Genomic DNA, 23,184 nt, shown 5'->3' on the forward strand with positions numbered 1-23,184 from the left:
AGGGCGGAGTTCTCTTATCTTCTTAGAAAACACTTTTTTCAGAGAAGCTCTCTCATAGCTCCCATCAAACACTACAATTGATGTAAAGTCTGATTTTGAGCCGTTCTTTCAACCATCTTTTTCGCTCCTGCCTTTCACCTACCCCTGTGTGTTGCTGAGCTGACTGAACTTCAGCACTCCTCCCACCTGGACCTTGATGCATTGACATTCCAAACTAAGCCTACTGAGCACAAAATGTTTCTGTCCTTTTACATAGAGAATAAACTTTTACAAATCTGATTATATCTCTGTATTACACCTACAGAAATGAAAGTCTGAACTCATTGTCTCATTTGATGACACCAAAGTTATTCAATCAACAAATATCCCAGTGTTTGGAGTTTTCTTAGGAGCCATGAAAGAATTACAGCTCCTCCCCTCTTGGGAAAAATGAAATAGGACTCTATTTTAAATTAAGAACTTCTATAGTTGAAAAAATACTAATATTTTTCTACTATATGTTAAATAATGAAAGCATACTGTATGTATCAAGGACCAGCAGTTTTCCAGGCACAGAAAAAAAACACTAAATAACTAACTTCTCATTGTATATGACGATATAACTAAAAATGTGCCCTAAATTCTGAATGCTATTCTCTTACCTTCCAGAAAAAATATACACAATTAGGAATACAATGTACAAATAGATCATTAATCAATTAATGACTCACAAAGCAGTATATCTGAGCCTCTATATACCATCTTTAAAGAAATTCAATTACCTACAAGGGGTATTAATTTGCATCACATTTCTGTCAAGAGGTAAATGTTAGGGGAGCACAGATGCCTCAAGAAGGAGACTAACATTTGCTCAGCATACACTGTAGTGTATTCCAAAGAGGCAGGACACCATAGGTATTAAGAACACAGACCCAGGAGCTAGACTGCCTGGTTTCAAATTCCAGTTCTGCCTTTGATCTATCAGTATGAGGTAATACAAGGACCTACCTCACAAGGTTATTGGGATGACGAGATGAATTTGAGTGAATACACATAAAGCATTTACAGCTGTGCCTGGCATATAGCAAATAAAGACTGGCTATTATAATTTTCCCTTATTTTTATCACTATTAAATTATATTTTTATATAATTGTGATTTCAGGCATTGTAGACTATATTTATCACCTCATTTAAGCCCCTCAAACACCTGTGAATGGTTGTCTCCAGGTCTAAGTCCTTGGTATGACACATGGGAGCCTATGAGATTTGCCAGAATCTCTGTCTCCTTTCACATCCTCCCTGAGAGCCAGCCATGCAGATCTCACAGAGCACCAAAGAAAACCCAGTGCTGCCCCCAATCTGCACTCCTGCCAATGTTTCACATGCCACTTTGCATCGAGTTAAAGAACATCTTCCTACAGGGTTCGCCTCAGGGATCCTCAAAGAATTAACATGGATGGTCCATTAAGAATGGCATTTAATCCCCAACTCAACCCTAAATCAGGACTTAGTTTTTCACAAGAACCTGCCAGGGCTCAGATCATCTGCCAAGGTTATTCAGCTGGTAACTGATGAGTCTCAACTTGAAACTTACACCTGCTTCACTGTGAGCTCTCTTGACTCCCCTCTCAACAGAAGTCACCCCCTTCCTCCTTGCTAAGATCACCTTAGGTATTTATATCTATTATGTACTTTGCCCCTGTATTATAAATAATTTATTTACCCATCTGCTTCCTTATTAGATATGAAAGATCCTGAAAAACAGGAATCTTTCTTTCATTTATTTTTGGATCCCTACTGTCAAGAATATAGGCAATACTCAATAAATCTTTTCTCAGTGAATGAATTAAAGCTCAATAAATAGCTGTGGACTAAATATTTTGCCCAAGACATTCAAGTTAGTTGCAGATCCAGAGTTTAATCCCAGGTGCATACCACACCAACCATCGGAGGTCTTCAATGGGACACCAATGCAGTCATGCTGAAACTGAACCTGGCAGAGCAAACAAATTTAATGAAACTATGTAAATCATAGTATAAGTAACTCCAATCAAAATTTGCTAAATTAGCCAGACATTTGTGATTAAATCTGTGTTTCCAAAAACAGTATCTGCAGAAGTTAGCCTAAGGGGTCCAACTAAACAGTGGATAAGAGTCTTATCATCAAATATACTTGGGAGACTCTGGGTAAAACAGGATGCACTTAATGCACAGTAAATGTTCTAGAAATTACTACTACATTTCTCAAAGACTTTAATATGAAGATGTGCACTACATCCCTCCATGTAGTGCTCTCACCGTTTTCCAAACCTACAGGTATTTCACCACAGAAAAGCCCGACACACTTTTTTGTTTACAAGAAGTATTTCTCAAGATTAGCATTCCATGGGACAGACTTAGGGTGTGACATGCAATTGCCATGCAGTGCCAACAGCCTCAATTTGCCCAAGTGCAGTTGCTGCTGTACCAATACCAACTCTTAACACAACTGAGATTAGGTATTGAATCCTAGGGAAAAACCTACACTTGAAAGAGCTATGATGCCAAGAAATGGGTTTTTAAATATTCCACTCAGAAAGCTAAAACCAACTCTCTTTCCATGAAAATCCTTCTTCTTTTACTTCTAAACTGGAATCAAAAGCAGTTGACTTAAACTGCCATGATTTACTCTCATATACAAATATATAACAATATACATCTAGGGGCCGGCTCCATGGCCGAGTGGTTAAGTTCACGCGCTCTGCTGTGGTGGCCCAGGGTTCGGACCCTGGGCGTAGACATGGCACTGCTCGTCAGGCCACGTTGAGGTGGCATCCCATGAGCCACAACTAGAAGGACCTGCAACTAAGATATACAACTATGTACGGGGGGGGGGGGGGGGGGGGTAGGGAGGGGAGATGGGGAGATAAAGCAGAGAAAAAAAAAAAGAAGATTGGCAACAGTTGTTAACCCAGGTGCCAATCTTTAAGGAAAAGAAAAACAATATACATCTAAGAGAAACAAAAGAAAGAAAAAAATTTTGTATTCAGGGCTTTTTTTTTCCTGACGAAGATTCGCCCTGAGCTAACATCTGTGCCAGTCTTCCTCTATTTTGCATGTGGGTCACCATGACAGCATGGCCGCCAACTAGTGGTGTAGGCCCATGCCCAGGAAATGAACCTGGACCACCGAAGCTGAGTGCGCCAAACTTAACCACTAGGTCATGGGGTGGGCCCCAAACACAGCACTTTTTGATAGAAGAAAATCAAATATTAGAAGTTTATATAAATACCGAAATACAAGGTTAAACAATGTCCACAAGACTATGACTGATGTTAACACACCAAATGGAATTACAGATATCTTCAATAGTTATCCCCAACTAGAAAATGATATGTTAAGGCTGTTCTTGAAGTCACGGACTGAGTAATATTTGAAGGAGTAAGCAATAGAAGATACTTCCAAAAGGAAGAGATAGCTTGCTGAGTTTGTTTCCTCTTCAGTGTTCTAGACTTGTCTGAAAATATATAAGGATATAAGCAAAGGAATTCCCTCCCTACTCTCAGTAACCAGGCTTTTATTTCTAAGGTTTGGTTTGAAACAAAAAGTCCCTTTCTCCAGTGAGTGATAGAGAAAGACAAGGTACCCTACCCAGGAAGCCTTTCCAAAATGACTATTGTTTTTGATGATCTATAAACATCAAGGGGACCCTGGGGGGCAAGGCAAGATTTTAGAAATTCTTGTGCAAAAGGGAAGTGTCAGAGCTGAGACGGGCAATACATCACCTTATTCTGAGAGAAGATAAGGAGCATTGTGGTTCAAGAATAGCACACTACTTGCAAGCTATGTCTGAGTGATGCCAAGACCTCGGATGATGAGTGATACCCACAGACACAAGACTCTTGGTACCAGCACTTGGGAGAAGCAGCAAATTCTGGAGCTGGCAGAGAGAAGGAGGTATATGAGGTCATCTCAGTGACTTTCCTAGAGCAGTACTGCCTAAGAGACTGAGGAGCTTAGGGACAGGAGGACAACGGGGACCAGTGTCAGTTAATAACCAGAGGCCTCCCAAACCCATTTCCTGAGCCATGTAAGCTTCAAGCTCACATACACTCCAGAGTTCTAGCACAACAAAAACTGATACCTGACTTCTCAGTAACTTCACTTAGAAGAGCCTTGCAGACATATTTTATATGATTTTTTAAATAAAGATATATGATATAGCTTGCCCATCAATTTTCTGAAAAAATTTCAACTGCTACCTGAACATTCCTACAATCCCTTTCCTAAGAAAAGACCTCTGTAGCTTCTATTTGAGAAAGAGGAAAAGATCTACCCAATTACATTTTGAAGAATCTATAGCAATTTCAACTAAGGCCAGATTCTGGGTTTGACTTCATTTAGAAACATTAGGTTAGAGGGAAATTATGACCCACACAACCATTGCCCTAAATATTCTTCACTTACTTAAAGTTGCCACATTCCACTTTTTTATTTTCTTTTTCTATATGGTCCAACTGTTGGCATAACTGCTGAGTCTAGCATCTGTGGGCATCAGCCACCATCCAAGATCTTGGCATCACTCAGGCACAGCTTGCAAGCAGCATGCCATTCCTGAACCACAACACTTTGATCCTTGAAGCACAAGCATTTCTAAAATCTTCCCTTGAAGATGTCTACCAACAGAGCCCTGTAAGCTCCTCCAGACTGCCATCTGCAAGTAGCAGTCTAACTCAGGAGATAAAAGACAGGCTCTGCAATCAGACATGTCTGTATTTGAATCCCAGATCTGCCACATCCCAGCTATATGACCTGCGATAATCACAGTACTTCACCACTTTAACTCTGAGTTTTCTCATCGACAAAATGGAAACACTGATAGTAGCTATCTGAGAGGGTTGTTGCAAGGATACAATGGGAGAATTACATAAAGCTCTAAGCACAATGTTTAGCAAATAATCAGTACATGAGAAATGATAGTTATTATTAGCAACAGAAAATCTAAGCCACTGAAGAAATACTCAGTTATTACCATAACTGCCTTCTGTAGTACTTTAATGACTAGTAATGTGGTAAGCACCATGTTTAATGTCATGAATTAACTGAGCTCCTAAGTTACTTAGATATATTAAGTTTCTTGTAAGTCTTAAAATAACTTGGCTTTAACATACAAAGAAAAAGTAGCATATTGGAGGCCAAACTAACAGTTTCCAGAGCAGACATAAGTATGTAATGCAGAAATACTTACAAATTCAGATTTCAGAAAAAACACCGAGATAAAAAATGCTCAGCCCTCACATAAGTATTGCGACTTTTAAAGTACTATTTTTAAAATAAGTAATACCATTTTTAAAGTAACAACTAACAGTGATTTGACTACCAGTCAGATTTTTTAGAAAAGTTCCAGCTGGAGTATCCGATTCATAACATTATCTGTGGAAGATTATAATAAATAATGAGCAAAAATTGTCCCAGGCGATATTCAAATAGAAATAAATCCTATTCAGGCATCAATTCTGTAACAGATTTTTGAACCTTTGGCCAATAAATTTAATCAGGGTGTGCTGGTAAATGCTTAACAACCAGCTCCCAGGGGAAGGGAGGCACCTGATTTGTAGTGTTTGCCCATGTCCACAGTGTAAAATACTCCAGTATTTCTGCCATGGCCTTTTTCAAACTAACAATCAGCTCTCAAAAGCCAGTGCTACCCAGCAGCAGCACGTCACCTAGATCAGGAGCAGTACTGGCAATGGTTAGGTAGTCCACCTCAACAGGGCTCTTTACAAGGGAACCAAGGAATTAGCCCACAGTAAAAAGTACATATAAATCATACGCAGATTTTCTAAGAAGGTGACTAAAGCAATATACAATGGGCTAATAAAATAGGCATTATTCACGCTGTTTCTCTTTTAACCACAATCCTCCCTCACCAAGAGCTGATCCTCTCTGCACAGGTGATGGCATACTCCCCGGCCTTGTATCATCTTCTCCTATACTGACCCCACTACCCTCTTAAGACTCTTGCTAGACTGAAGTCTCCACCAGGCTACAGAGATTCTCAGGTTCTCTCTGTATTCATTCAACATCATTCACCAAGAAATAATGGTTTTCTTCTTTAATTTTCCCCATAAGATCTTTGCTGTCTTCCCATCTCCCTTTTATGAGTAAACTCACCACCTACAGTAATACTCCTCTAGCCAGTAACAGAGACACATTATCTCATGAACGGGAAGGAATTAACTATCATTTAATAATTTGCTTATCTACTCCTTCATTTGAGAACAGAAAAACTAAGCTTTCAGGAATACCATTTGGAAGACGATAGGAAAACCAAATAACCTCTCTTCGAACTCCAGTATACCCCTAGACTACTTCACTACAGGAACCCATGACTCATCAAATTTAAGTATTTAAAAAAGTAGAGTTTATAAATGAAAATTGATTTAATAACATATTTCTCATTAATTCATAACACTGCCCTTCAAATCTGCTTAATTGGTAAAAGGCAAGCTGTTGAATCTGATATTCATCAATTCTACAATCACTCTGTAGGTTACACTAAAAAGGCAAATTACATTATTTCTATGGCTAAGAAAAATAAATTGATTGCTAGATGAAAGAGTCCTGTGGATGGATATCGGTTAATGCCACTGAACTGCACACTTAAAAATGGTTAAGATGGTAAATTTTTATTTATTTATTTATTTTGAGGAAGATCAGCCCTGAGCTAACATCTGCTGGCAATCCTCCTCTTTTTGCTGAGGAAGACTGACCCTGAGCTAACATCCGTGCCCATCTTCCTCTACTTTATATGTGAGACGCCTGCCACAGCATGGCTTGATGAGCAGTGCCACGTCCGCACCTGGGATCCAAAACAGCGGACCCTGAGTCGCTGAAGCAGAACATGAGAACTTAACCGCTGCACCACCGGGCCGGTCAAAGATGGTAAATTTTACATTATATGTATTTTATAAATTTTTTAAACTTTTTAAAAATTTAAAGAAAAAACGAAATCTGTTAAAGAGAAATTCTACCACTCTGCCCTCTAGAGTTTCAAGTAAGACAGTACACCAGATTCTTTTAATAAATAGATTAAAATAACTTCCTTTAATATTGCCTGTGTCTCTCTCATTAGAGATCTCAGGCACAGGGGCATCGAGTATTGAGAAAGGATGCTTTTGTCCTGCAACACATCAATGCCACGTGTTCATTTTTTCAAAGATCTCTTATATTCATTATAATTAACTTCTTGGATGACTATGAAGGGGTTACGGTTTAATCAGGAAAACAAAGGGTCAAAAATTCAAAACATACTGCATTCTTTGCCTCTCACTGGGTCAGGCAGGCCAGAGCAGTCCACTGCAGCATTCGGAATGGCAACTCTCCACCTGGAGCCACTGCTATCACATTCTGTATATTCAAAGTGGTAATCTTTCTGCAAATAATCACAAAAACAAGCCTTTGTTAGAGCCAATTTTAAAAAGATAACTGTGCTTTCTCACCCCCAAACCTGCCTGCAAGCCTGATTCCAAACTGCACTCTCTGGTTGACTCTCATTCTTCCTCCAGTCCATCCACATCAAGGAGTTTTTGATCAAAAATGCATCATGCCAGGCAATCAGTAGGCACTGAGGATATGATTAGAGGCGGATAGTCAATGCTCTCAAGTTGTGACCATTGATCTCACCCACCAAAAAGGTATGAATAGCACACTTCTCTATTTCTTTTGCAGATTTTTAAAACTTTAAATAATTGATAGATACAAGAGCAAAATAACACTAGGAAACTGAATGCTGTCACTGTCCCAGGATTTTCAAGGAAAGAAATGAGAACCATTCCCAATGACCTAATTCTCACTGTTTAAAATTTAACAGAAGGTATAATAATTAATCATCCAAATACTAGTAGAAGACTACCAGTATTTTTAAGGAGCTCTCGCAGGATCAATACACACCCACCACAGCAGGCTGCCATCAATCACAGACTCTAAAATAGACAGTTGCTGCAATTGCCAAATTAAGACCAACTCACTTGTCTCTGTCTGGCCTTTGGTTGCTTTGAAATTTTCACAATAATGTCCCTTGGTCAGAGCTCATTACACACGTGACATGCTCGAACTGAGAGTAACAACGACAAAATGCCATTGGAGCATTTTAAGAATGGAAGAAATCCTAAATTTACCTCAACTTATTTTCAGTTTAATATCCCGGAAGTTGCTATTCTGCTTCATCTACTCTCTGTGCTTCCCTTACTGTAGAAATGACAGGAGAGAACAGAAATATCATCACATTATCACTGGGAAATAAGACGTGGGAGGGAAGGAGGTAGCTGTGTATGTATGTGAATGCATGTGTGAGTGTGTGTGTGTGTGCGCGCACACGCACGCACATGCAGTGATGGAGTGAATCTCAGTTAAGATACGGGTTCTGGAATCAGAAAGGTCTAGGTTTGAATTCACATCCCTTTCCTCCAAGTACAATATATGTGATATTGGCCAAGCCACTTTACCTCTCGAAACATCCATTTTTGTTTATTGATAAAACTAGAATAATATTTCCTATCTTGTATGGTTGTTGTGGAAATTCAGGTAATGCATGTAAAACGTTAGGCCAGTTAGGCTACACTGAGTTAGGATTTGGTTAATGGTAGAATTATTATCCTTATTAAGGACAATGGGAGTAGAGAGGACGATATAGAGGAAGGAGCTGGTGGTAATACAGTAAGGCATAAACTAACTACCTACCTGAGTCTTTGTTTCACCTACTTCAATTTCTGTATATACTTAGGACAAAATGAGAAGGAACTGTGAGCTAGAAAAGGTGGAATTCTCAGGCTGGAAGCAAAGGTCTTTATGTTGCATTCAGACTATCCTCCAGAAATAAAATTTAATATATCTTTCGGGCAATTATCTCTGAATATTTTTTTCACTCAAATTTTAGACCAAAGTTTGGCAACAGACAATTTGAGATTAAGTTATTTGACAAGAGCCTGTATTTCAAGTATGCTTTACCACCAATTAAGGGCAAAGCTACATACCTAAAAAGTCAATAAAAGCAGCCAAATGAGAAGGCTTTCCAGAGGGAAAGATGGAGGACCAAGGAAGGAAAGAAAGGAAGAAGGAAAACATAATAAAAGGTCATTAAATTTGACTACATATAAATGTTTAGCACTGGTACATCAAAAGTCATTGTAAACAAAAGTACAAGGCAAACAACAAACTGGTCAAGAATACACACACAACAAAGGTTAATTAACTTAAGAATATTGGGTTTCGAAAAATCAATAAGGAAAAGGACAAATAATTACAGTAGTCGTCACTTATCCACAGGGATACATTCCGAGCCCTCCAGTGGACGCCTGAGACCATGGATAGTACTGAACCCTACACATACTATGTTTTTTTCTTATACGTACGTATCTACGATAAAGCTCAATTTTTAATTAGGCACAGTAAGAGATTAACAACAATAACTAATAATAAAATAGAACAATTATAATAAAATGCTGTAATAAAAGTTATGTGAATTTGGTCTCTCTTGCAGTATCTTATTTGTAGTGTATTCACCCTTCTTCTTGTGATGATGTGAGATGATACAACGCCTACATGATGAGAGGTGAATGACACAGCTGGATGGTGTGAGATTTCATCATGCTACTCAGAACTGTGTACAATTTAAAACTTACGAATTGTTTATTTCTAGAATTTTCCATCTAATATTTTCAGACTGTGGTTGATCCTGGGTAGGGAAACCACAGAAAGCAAAGTCATGAATAAGGGGGACACTACTGCATTCAAAGTACGGTCAAAGAACACAAGCAATTCATTAAAGAATTACACAAATGGCCAAGGAATACATGAAAAAAGTTAAACCTCACCAAAGAAATACAAATAATAATTTTCATCAAGTTAGCATGACATTTAGAATGCTTTTTAAAAACTCTTTAAGGTAATGGTGCAATAAAATGAGTACTCGTGCTTTCAATGAGAGAGTAAAGTGGTACAGGCTTTCTAAAGAGATCTATGTCAATGTGTATCAAGAGCTTTAAAGTGTTCAAAATTTTGATCCCCAAAATTCCACTTCTGGAATCTAATTTAATCTCAGGTATGGGGAAAAATGTTTAACGCGTTCAGTGACTTACGTGCAAAATTGCTCATTATAATTTTGGTATTGTTGAGGAAGCATAATTAATAGCTGAGCATTGTAGAAACTTACATTTACATTATCTGGTATTTTTCACATATATTTATATCATTAAATCCTCATAACAATTATGTGGATTACGAAGGATAGTTAATATCATTCCCATTGTTCAACTGAAGCTCAGTTTGGGAAAGTGATTCACCGAGATACCCAGCCAGTTGGTAAGCAGCACAGCTAAGAGCAGAAGTTAAGCTTTCTCCTTATTTACCAGCATTTTCCATTTACATCATACCATAATGCTTAAAATAAAAGTTTCTGTTTTAAAATAGAAGGAATGGCAAAAGTTTCAAATATAAAAGCCTGATGGTTACAGAAGTCTAATAGTAATCATCAGGAGGTACAATATTTAGACAGAATACAAAAGTACACACATAAGCAGAAGCCATTTGATTTCCCTCTACTTCTGGATTAGTTTTCTCCAGCTGCCACAACAAATCATCACACACTGAGCCACTTAAAAACAACAGAAATTTATCCTCTCACGGTTCTGGAAGCAAAAAGTCCAAAATCAGTATCACTGGGCCAAAGTCCAGGTGTCAGCCAGGCTATGCTCTCTCAAGAGGCTCTAGGGAAGAACCCACTCCCTGCCTCCTCCAGCTTCTAGTGGCTGCTGGCATTCTTTGGCTTGTGGTTGCATCACTGTGTCCTCTGCCTCTGGTCATACTGCCTTCTCCTCTTCTGTCTTATCTCCCTCTGCCTCATTCTTATAAGGATTCTTGTGATTACATTTAGGGCCCACTTAGATAATACAGAATAATTTCCTCATCTCAAGATCCTTAACTTAGTCACATCATCAAGGCCTTTTTTTCCATAAAAAATAACTTTCATAGGTTCCCTAAATAAGGACATGGATATGTTTTTTGGTGGAAGGGCATTATTCAGCCTACCACAGTCCACCTTTTGGCCCAAAGATTCACATCCTTCCTACATACAAAATATATTCACCATATCCCAACTTCCCCTAAAGTCTCAGCCCATTACAGATCAACTCCAAGTCCAAAACCTCATCTACATCTCATCAGATCAGAAGTCCCAAATTTAATCATCTAAATCACGTACTGGGGAGAGACCGGTTATGATCCATACTGGGGCAAAATTCCTCTCCATCTGTGGACTTGTGTTATCTGCTTCCAAAAAACAACAGTGGTTAGGCACAGGATGACAGTTACAGACATGTGCATTCAAAAAGGGATAAAAGGAAGGGAGAGAGGGAGGGAGGAAGAAGTCAATGGTCCCAGGCAATTTCAATATCCAGCAGAGCAAACTCCATTAGGTTTCAAGAACTGGGAATAATCCTCTGTAGCTCACAGCTCCAACCTCTGGGCCCCAGTCTCCACCCTCACTCATTCTTCCATTTTTTTGAAAAGTAGAACATGTTTGCAGATGAGTAGTTTTATCAGCCTGTTTCCTGTCTATAAAATTGTGAGACTCCAACAGCCTTTCTCCATTTCATCCTCTCTCTGCCCCTGTCATTCCAAGCTGGTAGCATTTCTGCTGATATAACATTATCAAAAACCTTGGGTGTCTCTTGTATATGTCACAGGATTCACGCCTTTAGACAGAAGGTCCTCCACAGAGCTTTCCTGGTTAATCCCATCTTCTATTCCTGGCTTCTGCTAAGATGGTTGAGGAGATCCATTAAGTTACACATCTAATTTCCTCAGCAGTAGCCAAAGGTTTTCCAGCCACACTCTTGGCCTTCTTCCCACAACATACTTTCCTAACAGTGAATCTTCCAATTTTAGCATCTTTTGCAGTCTGGCTAGGCTAAGAATTACCTAAATCATCAAGTCTGGACTCCTTTTTATTTAACAGTTCTTCCTTCAATTTATCTCTTTCCTCTCACATTTTGCTATAAGCAGCAAGAAGAAACCAGGCCACCCCCTGAAGACTTTGCATGGAAGTCTCCTCAGTAAATATTCAAGATCATCACTTACAAGTTTTGCTTTCCACACAGCAATAGGACAAAATTCTGCTAAGCTTTCTGCCACCAAATAACAAAAATTGCCTTTCCTCTAACTTCCAATAACATGTTCCTCTTTTCCATCTGAGACATCACCAATAGCACCTTTAATATTTCTACCAACATTCTGCTTATAACACTGTACATATTCTCTAAGACAATATCGGCTTTTTCTGCTGTGCTCTTCACTTCTTCCTGAGCCCTAACTGATAGAGCTTTGACCTCCATAATTCTACCAACAATCTGCTCAAGGCAATGTAGGCCTCCTCTATCACGTGTCTTAAAATTCTTCCAGTTACTATTACCCAATTCTAAAACTTCTTCCACATTTTTAAGTATGTGTCACAGCAGCTCCCCATTTCCAGGGAGCAAAGTCTATACTAATTTTCCTATTGTTGCTGTAACAAATTACCACAAATTTAGCAGCTTAAAACAACAGAAATTTAATCTTTCACAGTTCTGGAGGCCAGAAGTCCAAAGTCAGTATCACTGGTCTTATCACAGTATTGGCCAGGCCACGCTCCCTCTGGTGCCTTTAATGGAGAATTCATTCTTTGCCTCTTCCAGCTTCTGGTGGCTGCCAGCATTCATTGGCTAATAGCCACATCAGTCCAATCTCTGCTTCTTTGGACAAGTTGCCTTCTTTCTCCTCCCTCATGATTGCATTTAGGGCCCATACAGATAATCTCCCCATCTCCAGATTCTTCTTTACATCTTCAAAGTCTTTTTTTTTTTTTTTTAAAGATTTTATTTTTTTCCTTTTTCTCCCCAAAGCCCCCCAGTACATAGTTGTATATTCTTCATTGTGGGTCCTTCTAGTTGTGGCATGTGGGACGCTGCCTCAGCGTGGTTTGATGAGCAGTGCCAGGTCCGCACCCAGGATTCGAACCAACGAAACACTGGGCCACCTGCAGCGGAGCGCGCGAACTTAACCACTCGCCCACGGGGCCAGCCCCCAAAGTCTTTTTTATCATATGAGGTAACATTCACAGCTTCCAGGGATTAGGATGCGGGAATTCGGGGGCTGTAGGGAGCATACTATTCAGCCTACCACAATCTCCTATTACAGAATATCCTTGAGCAGCCATGCAGTTGCATAATGGCTTTTTAGCTCCTCTTGTTCCCAGTTACTTGTATTAGGAAGTCTTTCCTATTTTCATATTCCACTGAGAAGATCTCGGCCCCCATATGTGAAATTCAGGTACTCTGTTATCGTCCTTGCAAAATAATGATGCTGAGAAGGCTGGCATGAATTTCCAATGAAGCAATGCCTCTGAATAAATTGGTAAGCTCAAGAAAACTCTCCTCTACCACTGCCTCTGTATCATTCAGGTTGCTAGGTGTAAAATGAGAACAGCAATAAGAACATGAAAAAGGTATACTGTGTTTTCTGGCTGTAATGGTAAATGTCATATGCCAATTAATTTTCCTAAGATTCTTTATCCTATCTGCCTCCTCCAGAATACCCTTGAACTCTAAAGGGCCACAGCTACTAAGTTGCAATATTCTTAGGGTTCCAGCAGGAAGCTATAATGTGTTTATTTATAATTTAAAAATAAGAAATGCAAACCTACTTCATGCAGAGGACAGCACTTGGGGTCACAAATTTAGATTGTAGCCCATGCCAGATAGGTTTTATTTTAAATTATTTAATAGGCTATTTCATCTGGGCTGGTAACAAGTGACTAAAAGAAAAAATCTGTTTCTGAAGGCAACCCTTAAATCCACAGCAAAGATTTAAGAAATAGTGTGATATAGTAAAATCACTAAAGATACAATATAAGACCCCAAATCATTCTGAATGATATTCAAAGTACTGAATAAAGAGAATTATAGTACATAAGTTTTCAGATTTATAGGTGACATCTCAAAACTCTAGCCTTAGACCCAAGTAAATATTGAGCACTTAAACTGATCCTTTAGAAATGGGAATTTTCTGGGTATTAAAAAGCAATTAAAAAGAAAGGGTAAAGTTTTTTTCTCATATAAATATAAAGTTAATACATGTCAAGAATTTTATCTAAGCCATTAATGAGCAAGTCAATCAGTAAGATGTTACCACCAGTTCAAAGGAGAATTCAAAGAACACACATAAACAGGGCAATTAAGAAAGTGAAATGAATTAACTAAGAGATGCAGAACTAGTAAATATTCAGAGGGTAACAATAACATTCCAAGGGATAAAATGTATTTTCATTTCTATGGACAAGAATCATCTGTATTACTATTGGTTTCCTACAACTGACAGTTTTATAAAATAGTTCAAAGACAAAGAACAATGCAGGCCCCTACAGAAACTAATCATTCAGAAAGGTGCACTACCCAGGACATCCAGTAATCTTTTCTGCCTATTTCAACGTGCTTCACAATTTTTCCTAACAAGAGGGAAAATTTCTGACAATTTCTCCCACATTACAAGGCTCCCGACAGTTTATCACCAAACATACTGATATGAGTCAGAGCACACTCTAAATGACAGAAGGTCAGCTCACAAGCCACACTCTCCAAACCATAAACTGTAGGGAGTGCTTAGCCCTACCCCACTCGAAGGAGGCAGTTTATTTAGACATGTCTGCAAATCACAGAACGCTGGGGCATGGAGACATTGCCTCAAATAACAAAAGAATGGAATTCCCTGAAAGCCTTACATTGTAAATATGCAGGAACGAGGAAACAACCCAAAAAGAAATAGTCAGAGCATGGAATTACTCCTGATCACCAAACACTTAAGGGAATATTATCCCTGAATAGAAATCATCATGCGCTACATACACATACACACACTCACAAGTCATGGTACAGGCACGAATTCTCAAACAGCAAAACCTCAAAATGTGTTATCTTACACCTAAAACACAAAATGTCAGGATACACCCAATAAATATTGGATGACCACAGTGTCCCCCGACAAAGACCCCCTCCTTGACCAATCTTTAGTCAAGCTCCTCTGAATGCTCTCCCCAGTGAAGCCTCAGCCTTTGGGCTTCCGTGTTCACCTTTGCATCGCTCAGTTTTATCAAGAATCCTGTCAAGTCAGTTTAGCCAGAATCTCCCCTTACCCCTGAGGTTTCCTCTTAGGAATTTTCCACCACTGACTCCCACCCTATTCCTTGCCTATAAATCCCCACTTGTCCATGCTGTATTCAGAATGGAGGCCAGCTCTGTAATGAGGAAGCTTTTCCTCTATTGCAGTAGTTCCTGAATAAAATCTGTTTTTACATTTTAATTACTGTCCAGCTCTGGTTTTTCACACCACCAAATACAAAAGTCATTTACCCTATGAAAGTCTCATGGTGCTCACAGAAAACTTAGGGGTATCATCTCCCAATTATGAAGACAATTGTTACAGTTTAACTACACATAGGCTAGACCATGTTTCAAATAAATCTCACATATAAAAATATGCATATATATGTATATAGAGACACTATTATTGACAATACACATATTTTATAAATTGACTAACATTTATCATATAAGGATTTATGCATATATCAATATACATCATCTTTATATATTAATATATATCATTCTTACTAGCTGGCTCTTAATTACTAAATAAGTAGTATGGCCTAAGTGCCATGGGGAGATTTAAAATAAATGTAATACATAGTCCCTGTACTCAATAAGCTTATGATTTTGTTGGCATGGACAGGACACACACACAAACACACACACACGCCATATAATTTTATAAGAAAGCACAAAGGCTCCAAAGTGGAACAGTGTCATCACAAGTCAGCATGCAAGTAAAAACTCTACCTGGTAAAAATTACCAATAAAAATCCCTTCACTCTCCAATAAAGTAGAATCTTGTACCACTTCTCAATAAATTCATCACAGCAAATTTTTCCTTAATCCCTCTATCAGATACCTATTTCTTAGCACCCAAACAGCTTACATTTTAGCGGCTATGTTTTCTAGAAAAAATAAGGTAGAATATGCATGATGTGACCTCATTATATTATGATTTCAAAGTAGGAAGAAATTTCCATGAGCTGGAACTGCCTGAAAAGGCTTTGAGGAGAAAGCCCTGAAAGGTAGGCAGTAACTATTCTAGTGCTTACCACTTCTTTAACAAATAGCTAGTTTGACATGGTGTGATAAACGTGAGATCAACCCTAAAGATTATATGCCTGAATATATGCAGTGAAATACACTAGCCTAAGGATGGATAGATGAGTGAGTGAGTGAGCAAATTAAAGAAAGAACAAATGAACAAAGCTGCCCAGTCTTCAGTATCCTAAGATTTGCTCGTCAGTGGCCCACCAATGAGAAAATCAGCTCCGTGATGCTCCCCGCTTATCTTCTGTAGTCAATTAAGAGTTGACCAGAGTTAATTATAAAGCCCCAGAAGATGACCACAAATTCTAGTACAGAATCAAAAGCAGTAGAGGCAGTAGGTGGCCTCTGGCTTCAAAGAAGACAAAGTGCTGGTACCTAAGAGAATGCATACTGAGGGAAGGAACAAAAAGAAGCAAATGTAATTCATTTTCTTCCCATAAGGTTCCTTTTCTTTGAATATTTTTATATGAAATGTTGAGAAGAGCATAGTAACCTTGTTTTTGATGAGACTGCAATTCCTCTGGGAGAAAGGGCCCCAAATTTAAGTGCTCAGCAAAGTGCTTGGCACAGTTATTTGAGAGAGCAAGACAGCAAGAGAGAAAAAAGGAGAGAGCATGAGACTGTAGTGCATGGCACAAATATTACAACTCCAATTCCAAGGAGCAAGCGTACTCATCCTACTATGTGGATAGGTCAAACGCATGAGAACACTTAATGCAGACACACACGCAACTTACAATAAAAGCTGCCTTAGCCTACATTATCAAGTACATGAGCACAGTAGTACTGTGAGAAAATATTTATATTCAGATTTTTCTTTTATAAAAGGAACATGAAGTTATGAAGTTACCATGGGAACCTAAGGCTAAGTAAAGTAATATGTATCTGATCTATTTATGACATCCTTTTCTCTGCATTTGTAGACACTATTGCTTTTTAGAAATTATTTTGAAAAAGTTCATGCTTTAAACCTAGTGCAATGACTGTCTTAGTAAACAAAGCCTTACAGGTACTCATTTTGTGATTCCACATATATTTATTGAGTACCTCCCATGGGCCACTGGGTAGACGCTGGGGACACCACAGTGAACAAAGTAGCCAAGTCTCTACTCTCATGGGGCTTATGTCTTGGTGTAAATGAATGTGCACAGGGTTTCTTGGAAAGACCCAGCTTAGACCATTTTCCTTCTATGGCTCTCATCTAACCTTGCAAAGGGGTGGGCAATGAACCAGAAACAACAGACCTAGATTCCAACCTCACCTCTACCAGTGCTAAATTTAAGATCCTGAGCAATTCAACTAACTCTCTGCACCCCAGCTTCCTTAATCTTTGACAGAAAAATCTGTGCTTATAGTATTATAGTCTATATCTCATATTTTCACTGTTCTTGATAAAGGCAAACCAACCACCTCTTGTAATCATGTACTGTCAGGGCAAGTTTCAAAAAAGAACATTCTAAAACAAGTGTTTCCATGAAGAAATGAAGGAAACTTCAATTTTCTCAAGAAATCTGCAGTTCGAAAATCTATAATATAAATATTAGAAATATTAATTCTAAAAACTCTCATAGAAGATACTCAAGAAAAATGTATGCTCTTCTACAAAAAAGTGTTTAAACACATGCAATCATTTTATCTAATTACATTTAAACTTAATGTTTATCTCTGCTCCCCACAAACCCACAAAAGTGGCGTTTCTAAAAGGAGCAAATGACAATACTATAAGACAACAAAAATAAAGAGACGATAAGTGAAAATGAGAGTAGACACAGGTGTCAACAACTATTTTTGGAAGATAGCATAAGGTGAGCTCTTCTTGACTTATCAAAGCAAGGACATCTGAAAGCTAAGGACTACAGAGGTTGATGATAAGAAGAAAGCTGATTTGAGCTGTAGAAACTCTCAGAATTGAAGGCACCAAATACGTCAGAAAACAAACAAAATCTACAAACAAAAGAATTGGTTCAAAATCTGTTTGAGGATGTAGACTCCCCTGATTTCCTTCTACATCATGACATGAGAAAAGAATTATCGTCTCTGGAAAAAACTGAACTAGAAAGGTTACAGATTCAGGGACACGAAGTGTAGCAAATGGAAGGAAAGGCATCTTACTGAAAACAGGGGACCATGTGAAACACAGCTACATACTCAATGATGAGATCCACCTCAGGGACACTTCTCCATCAACACTGAATCCCAACCCCAGCTAACCCCAACACCACTGTCCTTTCCACTTGAACCACCACCCCCAAAGACTAGCAAAGGCACCTTTCTGCTCTCCCAAAGGAGTCCTCAGTGGATGTTACACTTCACATTAGGACCGTTACCCACATCATTTCAGCTGATTTTCACAACTGCTCACCCTAGAATTGAGATTAGCTGTAATGTAACCTTTACCTGCAATACGATAATTATTTTTGTTATTTTGTTATTAATAATAACACTAGTTTCAGAGCCCTATTAGCTTTCAAAAATAATTTTCATAACACTATCCTACTTGAATTGGTCCACAGTATAGCCCTACATAGTGGACAAGGGTCTTACCTCCATCCTCATGGCCACTGCCCTATCTCAATCACCATCTTCTGCTGTCTGGATGACTACCACCAACAGCCTAACTGGCATTCCTCTTCTGCTCTTGCCCACACCAATGACACTTAGCAGGCAGTTCTAATTATGTCATCCCTGCTCAAAACCCTGCAACAACTTCCAGTCAGCCTGAGGATAAAGTCCATAATCTTAGCATAGCATAAAAGGCTTTTCTTGATTCATTCTCCATCTCTTTCTCCAAGTTTCATTTCTCAACCTTCTTCATGCATGAAATACTGAAACAATGGAATCAAACATGCTTGCCTCCAGGCCCTGGCATGTGAATTTCCTCTGCCAGGAAGGTTCTCTCTGCCCATATCTTGAACAGCATAAGGAAGTCTGTATAATAACAAGGCACTGTGTAGCAGGTTCTCTCTCAGGTGCACCCCTTTGCAGCACCAAAGGCAAGAGTATAAACTGAGGTGCTCCTTCCTCTTTTATACTCACCTCACACCTTAAACAGCCTCCTCACATTCAAGTGGTGACCTCAGCTGCACATCCAAGGTCTGTCAGTGCCCCTTCCACAACAAGTCTACCATCCGGAGCACAGACCTGGGAAAAGCTCATGAAGGCTCTGGAAGCAGACGTGGGCCATTCAAGCATGTATTTCCAAAGTTCTATTACCCAGTGTATGGTATAAAAGGGTGCGGGAAGTGGAGGACACAACATCCAAGTAGGCAGAACTCCTTGGCCCACAGACTGCAAGGCAGGAGCAGGAACACAGCTGGAGGAGGACCAGAGTGAGGCCCTTTACAGCAGAGACCAAGGGAGGGGCTCCTCTTCCCTGGTCTGAAGGTGGTACTGATCTCTCTTATATAAAGTCATCCAAACAAAAGAACTACAAGAAAGATATCTACCACTTCATAATACAGAATTTCCTGGGAGAGCGAATCAGTCTACCTCTTGAAGGGTTCCTAGGTGGAGGTAATTTTTTTCTTCTTTTCTTTTCTTTGCCTAACCCAAATTAAAACTATACAATGGTATGTAAAAGTCCATTTTTCAAAAAAAACAAATCCCTTGGAAATCTACTTATTATGTCTAATTATATATGGTTGCAAGCTTATCTGTGTGTAATATAAACTACACATTTTTCTACATGAATCAGGCTGAAACTGAAAAGGCACTTTTGCTTCTACAAAATTTTTGAGCAACTACTTACTATTTAGTAAGTGCCAAGAGAAACTGCATCAAACATTTCAGAAATATACCCCACGGCACATTAATTCCACTTTCACTTCAAGGCATGTAACCTAAGGAAACTATTTGCATCGTAGTATTATTTAAAATAGTAAAACTTGAAAACAATCTAAATGTGCAACAATGAGAGACTAGTTATTAAACTATAGTGTACTCATGATGGGATTTTATACAGTCCATTTTAAAATGATAACACCAATGCCATATTTAATGACAAAAATATTTACGACGTATTTAAGTGTAATGTGAAGGTTACAAAACAATATATCTGAACCCTTTTACAGTGTATTTGGGTGTGTAATTAATACATGGAAAAATGACTGTAGGTATGTCGACCAAAAGATTGACAGTAGTTAACTGTGTGGTTAAAAAGAGTGATTTTTAATTTCTCTTTTGTGATACTAAGTTTTTAAACTTTTCAACAGTTTAAATGTATTACTTTTCCTAAGTTCAGGTAGTTGCTTTGCCAAGACTTAAAAAAAAATTTCTATTTCTCCTGACTTTAGGATAAGGTACCTGGTAGGACATGCAAAAATTCAAAGGATACCATTGAAGGCTTATTCCATTATCATTCATTAGCACCTGAGTCTAGATTAGTTTCTCTGATAGGTGTCATTCACCTAGCAAGGCTTTAAGGGTAAAGGTCACAAGACATAGGTCAGATAGATTCTGTAGAAGGTAACGTGGAAGAGAAAACCCAGAGCTTAAGTACTATAGAAGCAGGCAGCTACAAGAAGCCTTCTGCTACAAAGCGGTTGAAGAAAAGTGCAAGCAGTCAACCGGGAGAAAAGAGAACAAGGAGGTGGAGGAGCTCTGACAACACACTTTGCGGACTTCCCAGCTTCGCTCAGGAGAGGGCAAACGCCCAGCTGCATCCAGCTAAGCTACTGGCAGGGTTCAGACACAAAAGATTTATAAAACACAATTTAAATTCAAAAGCTAATTTTTGTCAATGCTGCCACTTGAAACTGAGCTTTACTTGTAAAGAGTGCTTACAGAAATAGCATAAGTGCTAAGTGGCTCTGGAAATTTTAACATCCAAATCATGTTTTTGCTGGCAAATTTTGTGAACTAAGTAAGAATAAGCTAGTTATTTAAATTCTTTTGCATTCAACTGACCCTATAAGAATCTCTCAAATTAACAGAAATTTTTTTTTAAAGTTTAATCCTAATAAGACCTATTGTCATAATTAGACTCCTAGAAAACAAATTTAAAATCTTAAAAGATTTTCTTTTTACAGAAAGAGTAGATACCTGTTGTTCTGTCTGACTGGCATCCTTTTACCATTTTTTCAGTAACAGCATGCCCCTTGCCCTCATATCCTTTAGGAAACTATTTTAAGGTTCCACGCAGTTCTGATTAGGCAGCCAATCACAGGAGTGTAACCCCTGGCCAGGCCCTAACATGGATGTGTGCCCTGACCCGTCTTAATAAACTACTCACTGGTACCAGCCAAGATGGAGAAAGCCCACTACAGTTTGTCTTTCCCACTCTGCACAAAATACACAAAGCAAGACTCTGCAAGGTAAAGAGCAGCAGGTGGGTTGGGGAAGAAAGTCAAAACTTGAACAACAACTAGCACAATGGTAGTGAGTTTGCTGGTTTCTTTTCTCCCATTATCTCTTGGCTTTGAGCTGAAGGCGGGCCAAATCAGGGAACTGGCTGGTAGGTGTGGAGTGCAAAACTCCAAGAGAGTCCCATCTTTCTGGCCAGGAGACCAAGAAAAGGCATCCCAGTTACTCGGATAATGATAGGGGAAACCATGTGCTTCTTTTTGTTTCTCTTTTCTCTCTTCCAGCCCCGCCCCAAGGTCAGTACCAGTTGTGGAACTGCTCTGACGCCACCATAGTGACACAGGCACCCCAAGAGAAAACCTTTCTTTCTGGATAAAGGAACTAGCACAAGGGATTCCTGCTGTGCAGAGTTTTCGGAAGAGAATCTTTGCCACTTCCCCCCAGGCAGGCAGAATTGCAGAAAAGCATGGAGCTAAAACTATGCAGTAATCCACCTTTCTGGCCAGAGGAAATATAACAAGGAGTCCCTGACACAACATCTCAGAGTATTGGAAAAGGGGATCCCGTAGTTCTGTGCATGAAGCGATGCAAGGCCCAGGCTCCCCCTCAAGCTGGGGAAGTGTGGAATATAATCAAAGCAGCACAGCACAGCCAACGAGAATTCAACTACAGTATAATCCACCACCACAACTAAACCCTGAGTGGCTCAAGCAAGGGGCAGGTAGATGATTGTGCTGGTGATGACAGCTATTCATTATTGACTAACATACACCAGTCATTGTGCTAAGTTCTTTACAAATATCTCAATGCTGTCCACCACTTTATGAGGTAGAGTTTTTACAGATAAGAAAACTGGCAGAGATTTAAGTAAGCTCCTAACGTCATACTGCTGATCTGTAGCAAAGCTAGGAGTAGAACCTAAGCCTGCCTGACTCCAAAGCACATCATGGACATTACAGTTCCCTGGTTAGATCCTGAGGGCTAACAACAAATCTTAAAACCTCATAAGCAGAAATCAAAATAAAAACTGACGCCTCACTACCCGTCTCTGAACTTCAGAGAAAGCAGAATTTGACCAGCAATAATTCCCTTCACCCATCCCTCTCCATATCTCCCTGTGCTCTCAGCACCATCACACCACCGTGTCCTGGGGAACCGATGACCTCAAAGTAAATTTACAGATCATTTTTCAGAAGCTACTTGCTCCAAAATACCTTTATTTTCTACCATAAGCCTTCTAATTATTCAGCTTTGTCTCTTTTCCTCAAATGTTGGCTTTAAAATAATATTTAATATTTTATTTTCTGATTACAAAGCAACACGTTTAGTATGAAAAGTTTAGGAAATACGGAAACACAAAGAAAATAAATATCCACTATATTCTCATCAACTAGAAATAACCACTGTTAGGATGTCAGTCATATTTCTAAGCACATTTATTTTAAAAACTGATATCATTTATATTATCAAGTTTGTATTATGCAAGTAATAAATACTTACTCTATAAAAATTACTTAGAGAATAGAGATAGGAGGCTTTCCATTCTACAGCTTTCTCTTGACTCATTTTTTAAAGCAATATACAATACAGTCACTTTGAACAAGAAAATTAAATAAACATTTTTCTTAAATAAAATAAACATATGTCTTCATTAAACATAATACACTTCTCTGAACCTAGGGATAAATTAACACA

The 23,184-nt window shown here is 38.8% G+C and overlaps 1 protein-coding gene across 9 annotated transcripts in view; it reads right to left on the reverse strand.

The window, feature by feature from the left end:
- The window catches only part of ELAPOR2 (endosome-lysosome associated apoptosis and autophagy regulator family member 2), a 166,430-nt gene that overhangs the window by 76,179 nt on the left and 67,067 nt on the right, over window positions 1-23,184 (reverse strand). For all 9 annotated transcript variants that reach the window (XR_002807388.2, XR_011438122.1, XM_023639101.2 and 6 more), the window contains exon 2: window positions 7,274-7,394. Coding sequence is in view for 6 of the 9 variants with exons in the window: in XM_023639101.2 (XP_023494869.1) it covers window positions 7,274-7,394 (121 nt within the window). In the remaining 3 variants the exon portion in view is untranslated. The remainder of the gene's footprint in view (window positions 1-7,273; window positions 7,395-23,184) is intronic.

Source organism: Equus caballus, chromosome 4, assembly GCF_041296265.1.
Source record: "Equus caballus isolate H_3958 breed thoroughbred chromosome 4, TB-T2T, whole genome shotgun sequence".
NCBI classification, from domain to species: domain Eukaryota; kingdom Metazoa; phylum Chordata; class Mammalia; order Perissodactyla; family Equidae; genus Equus; species Equus caballus.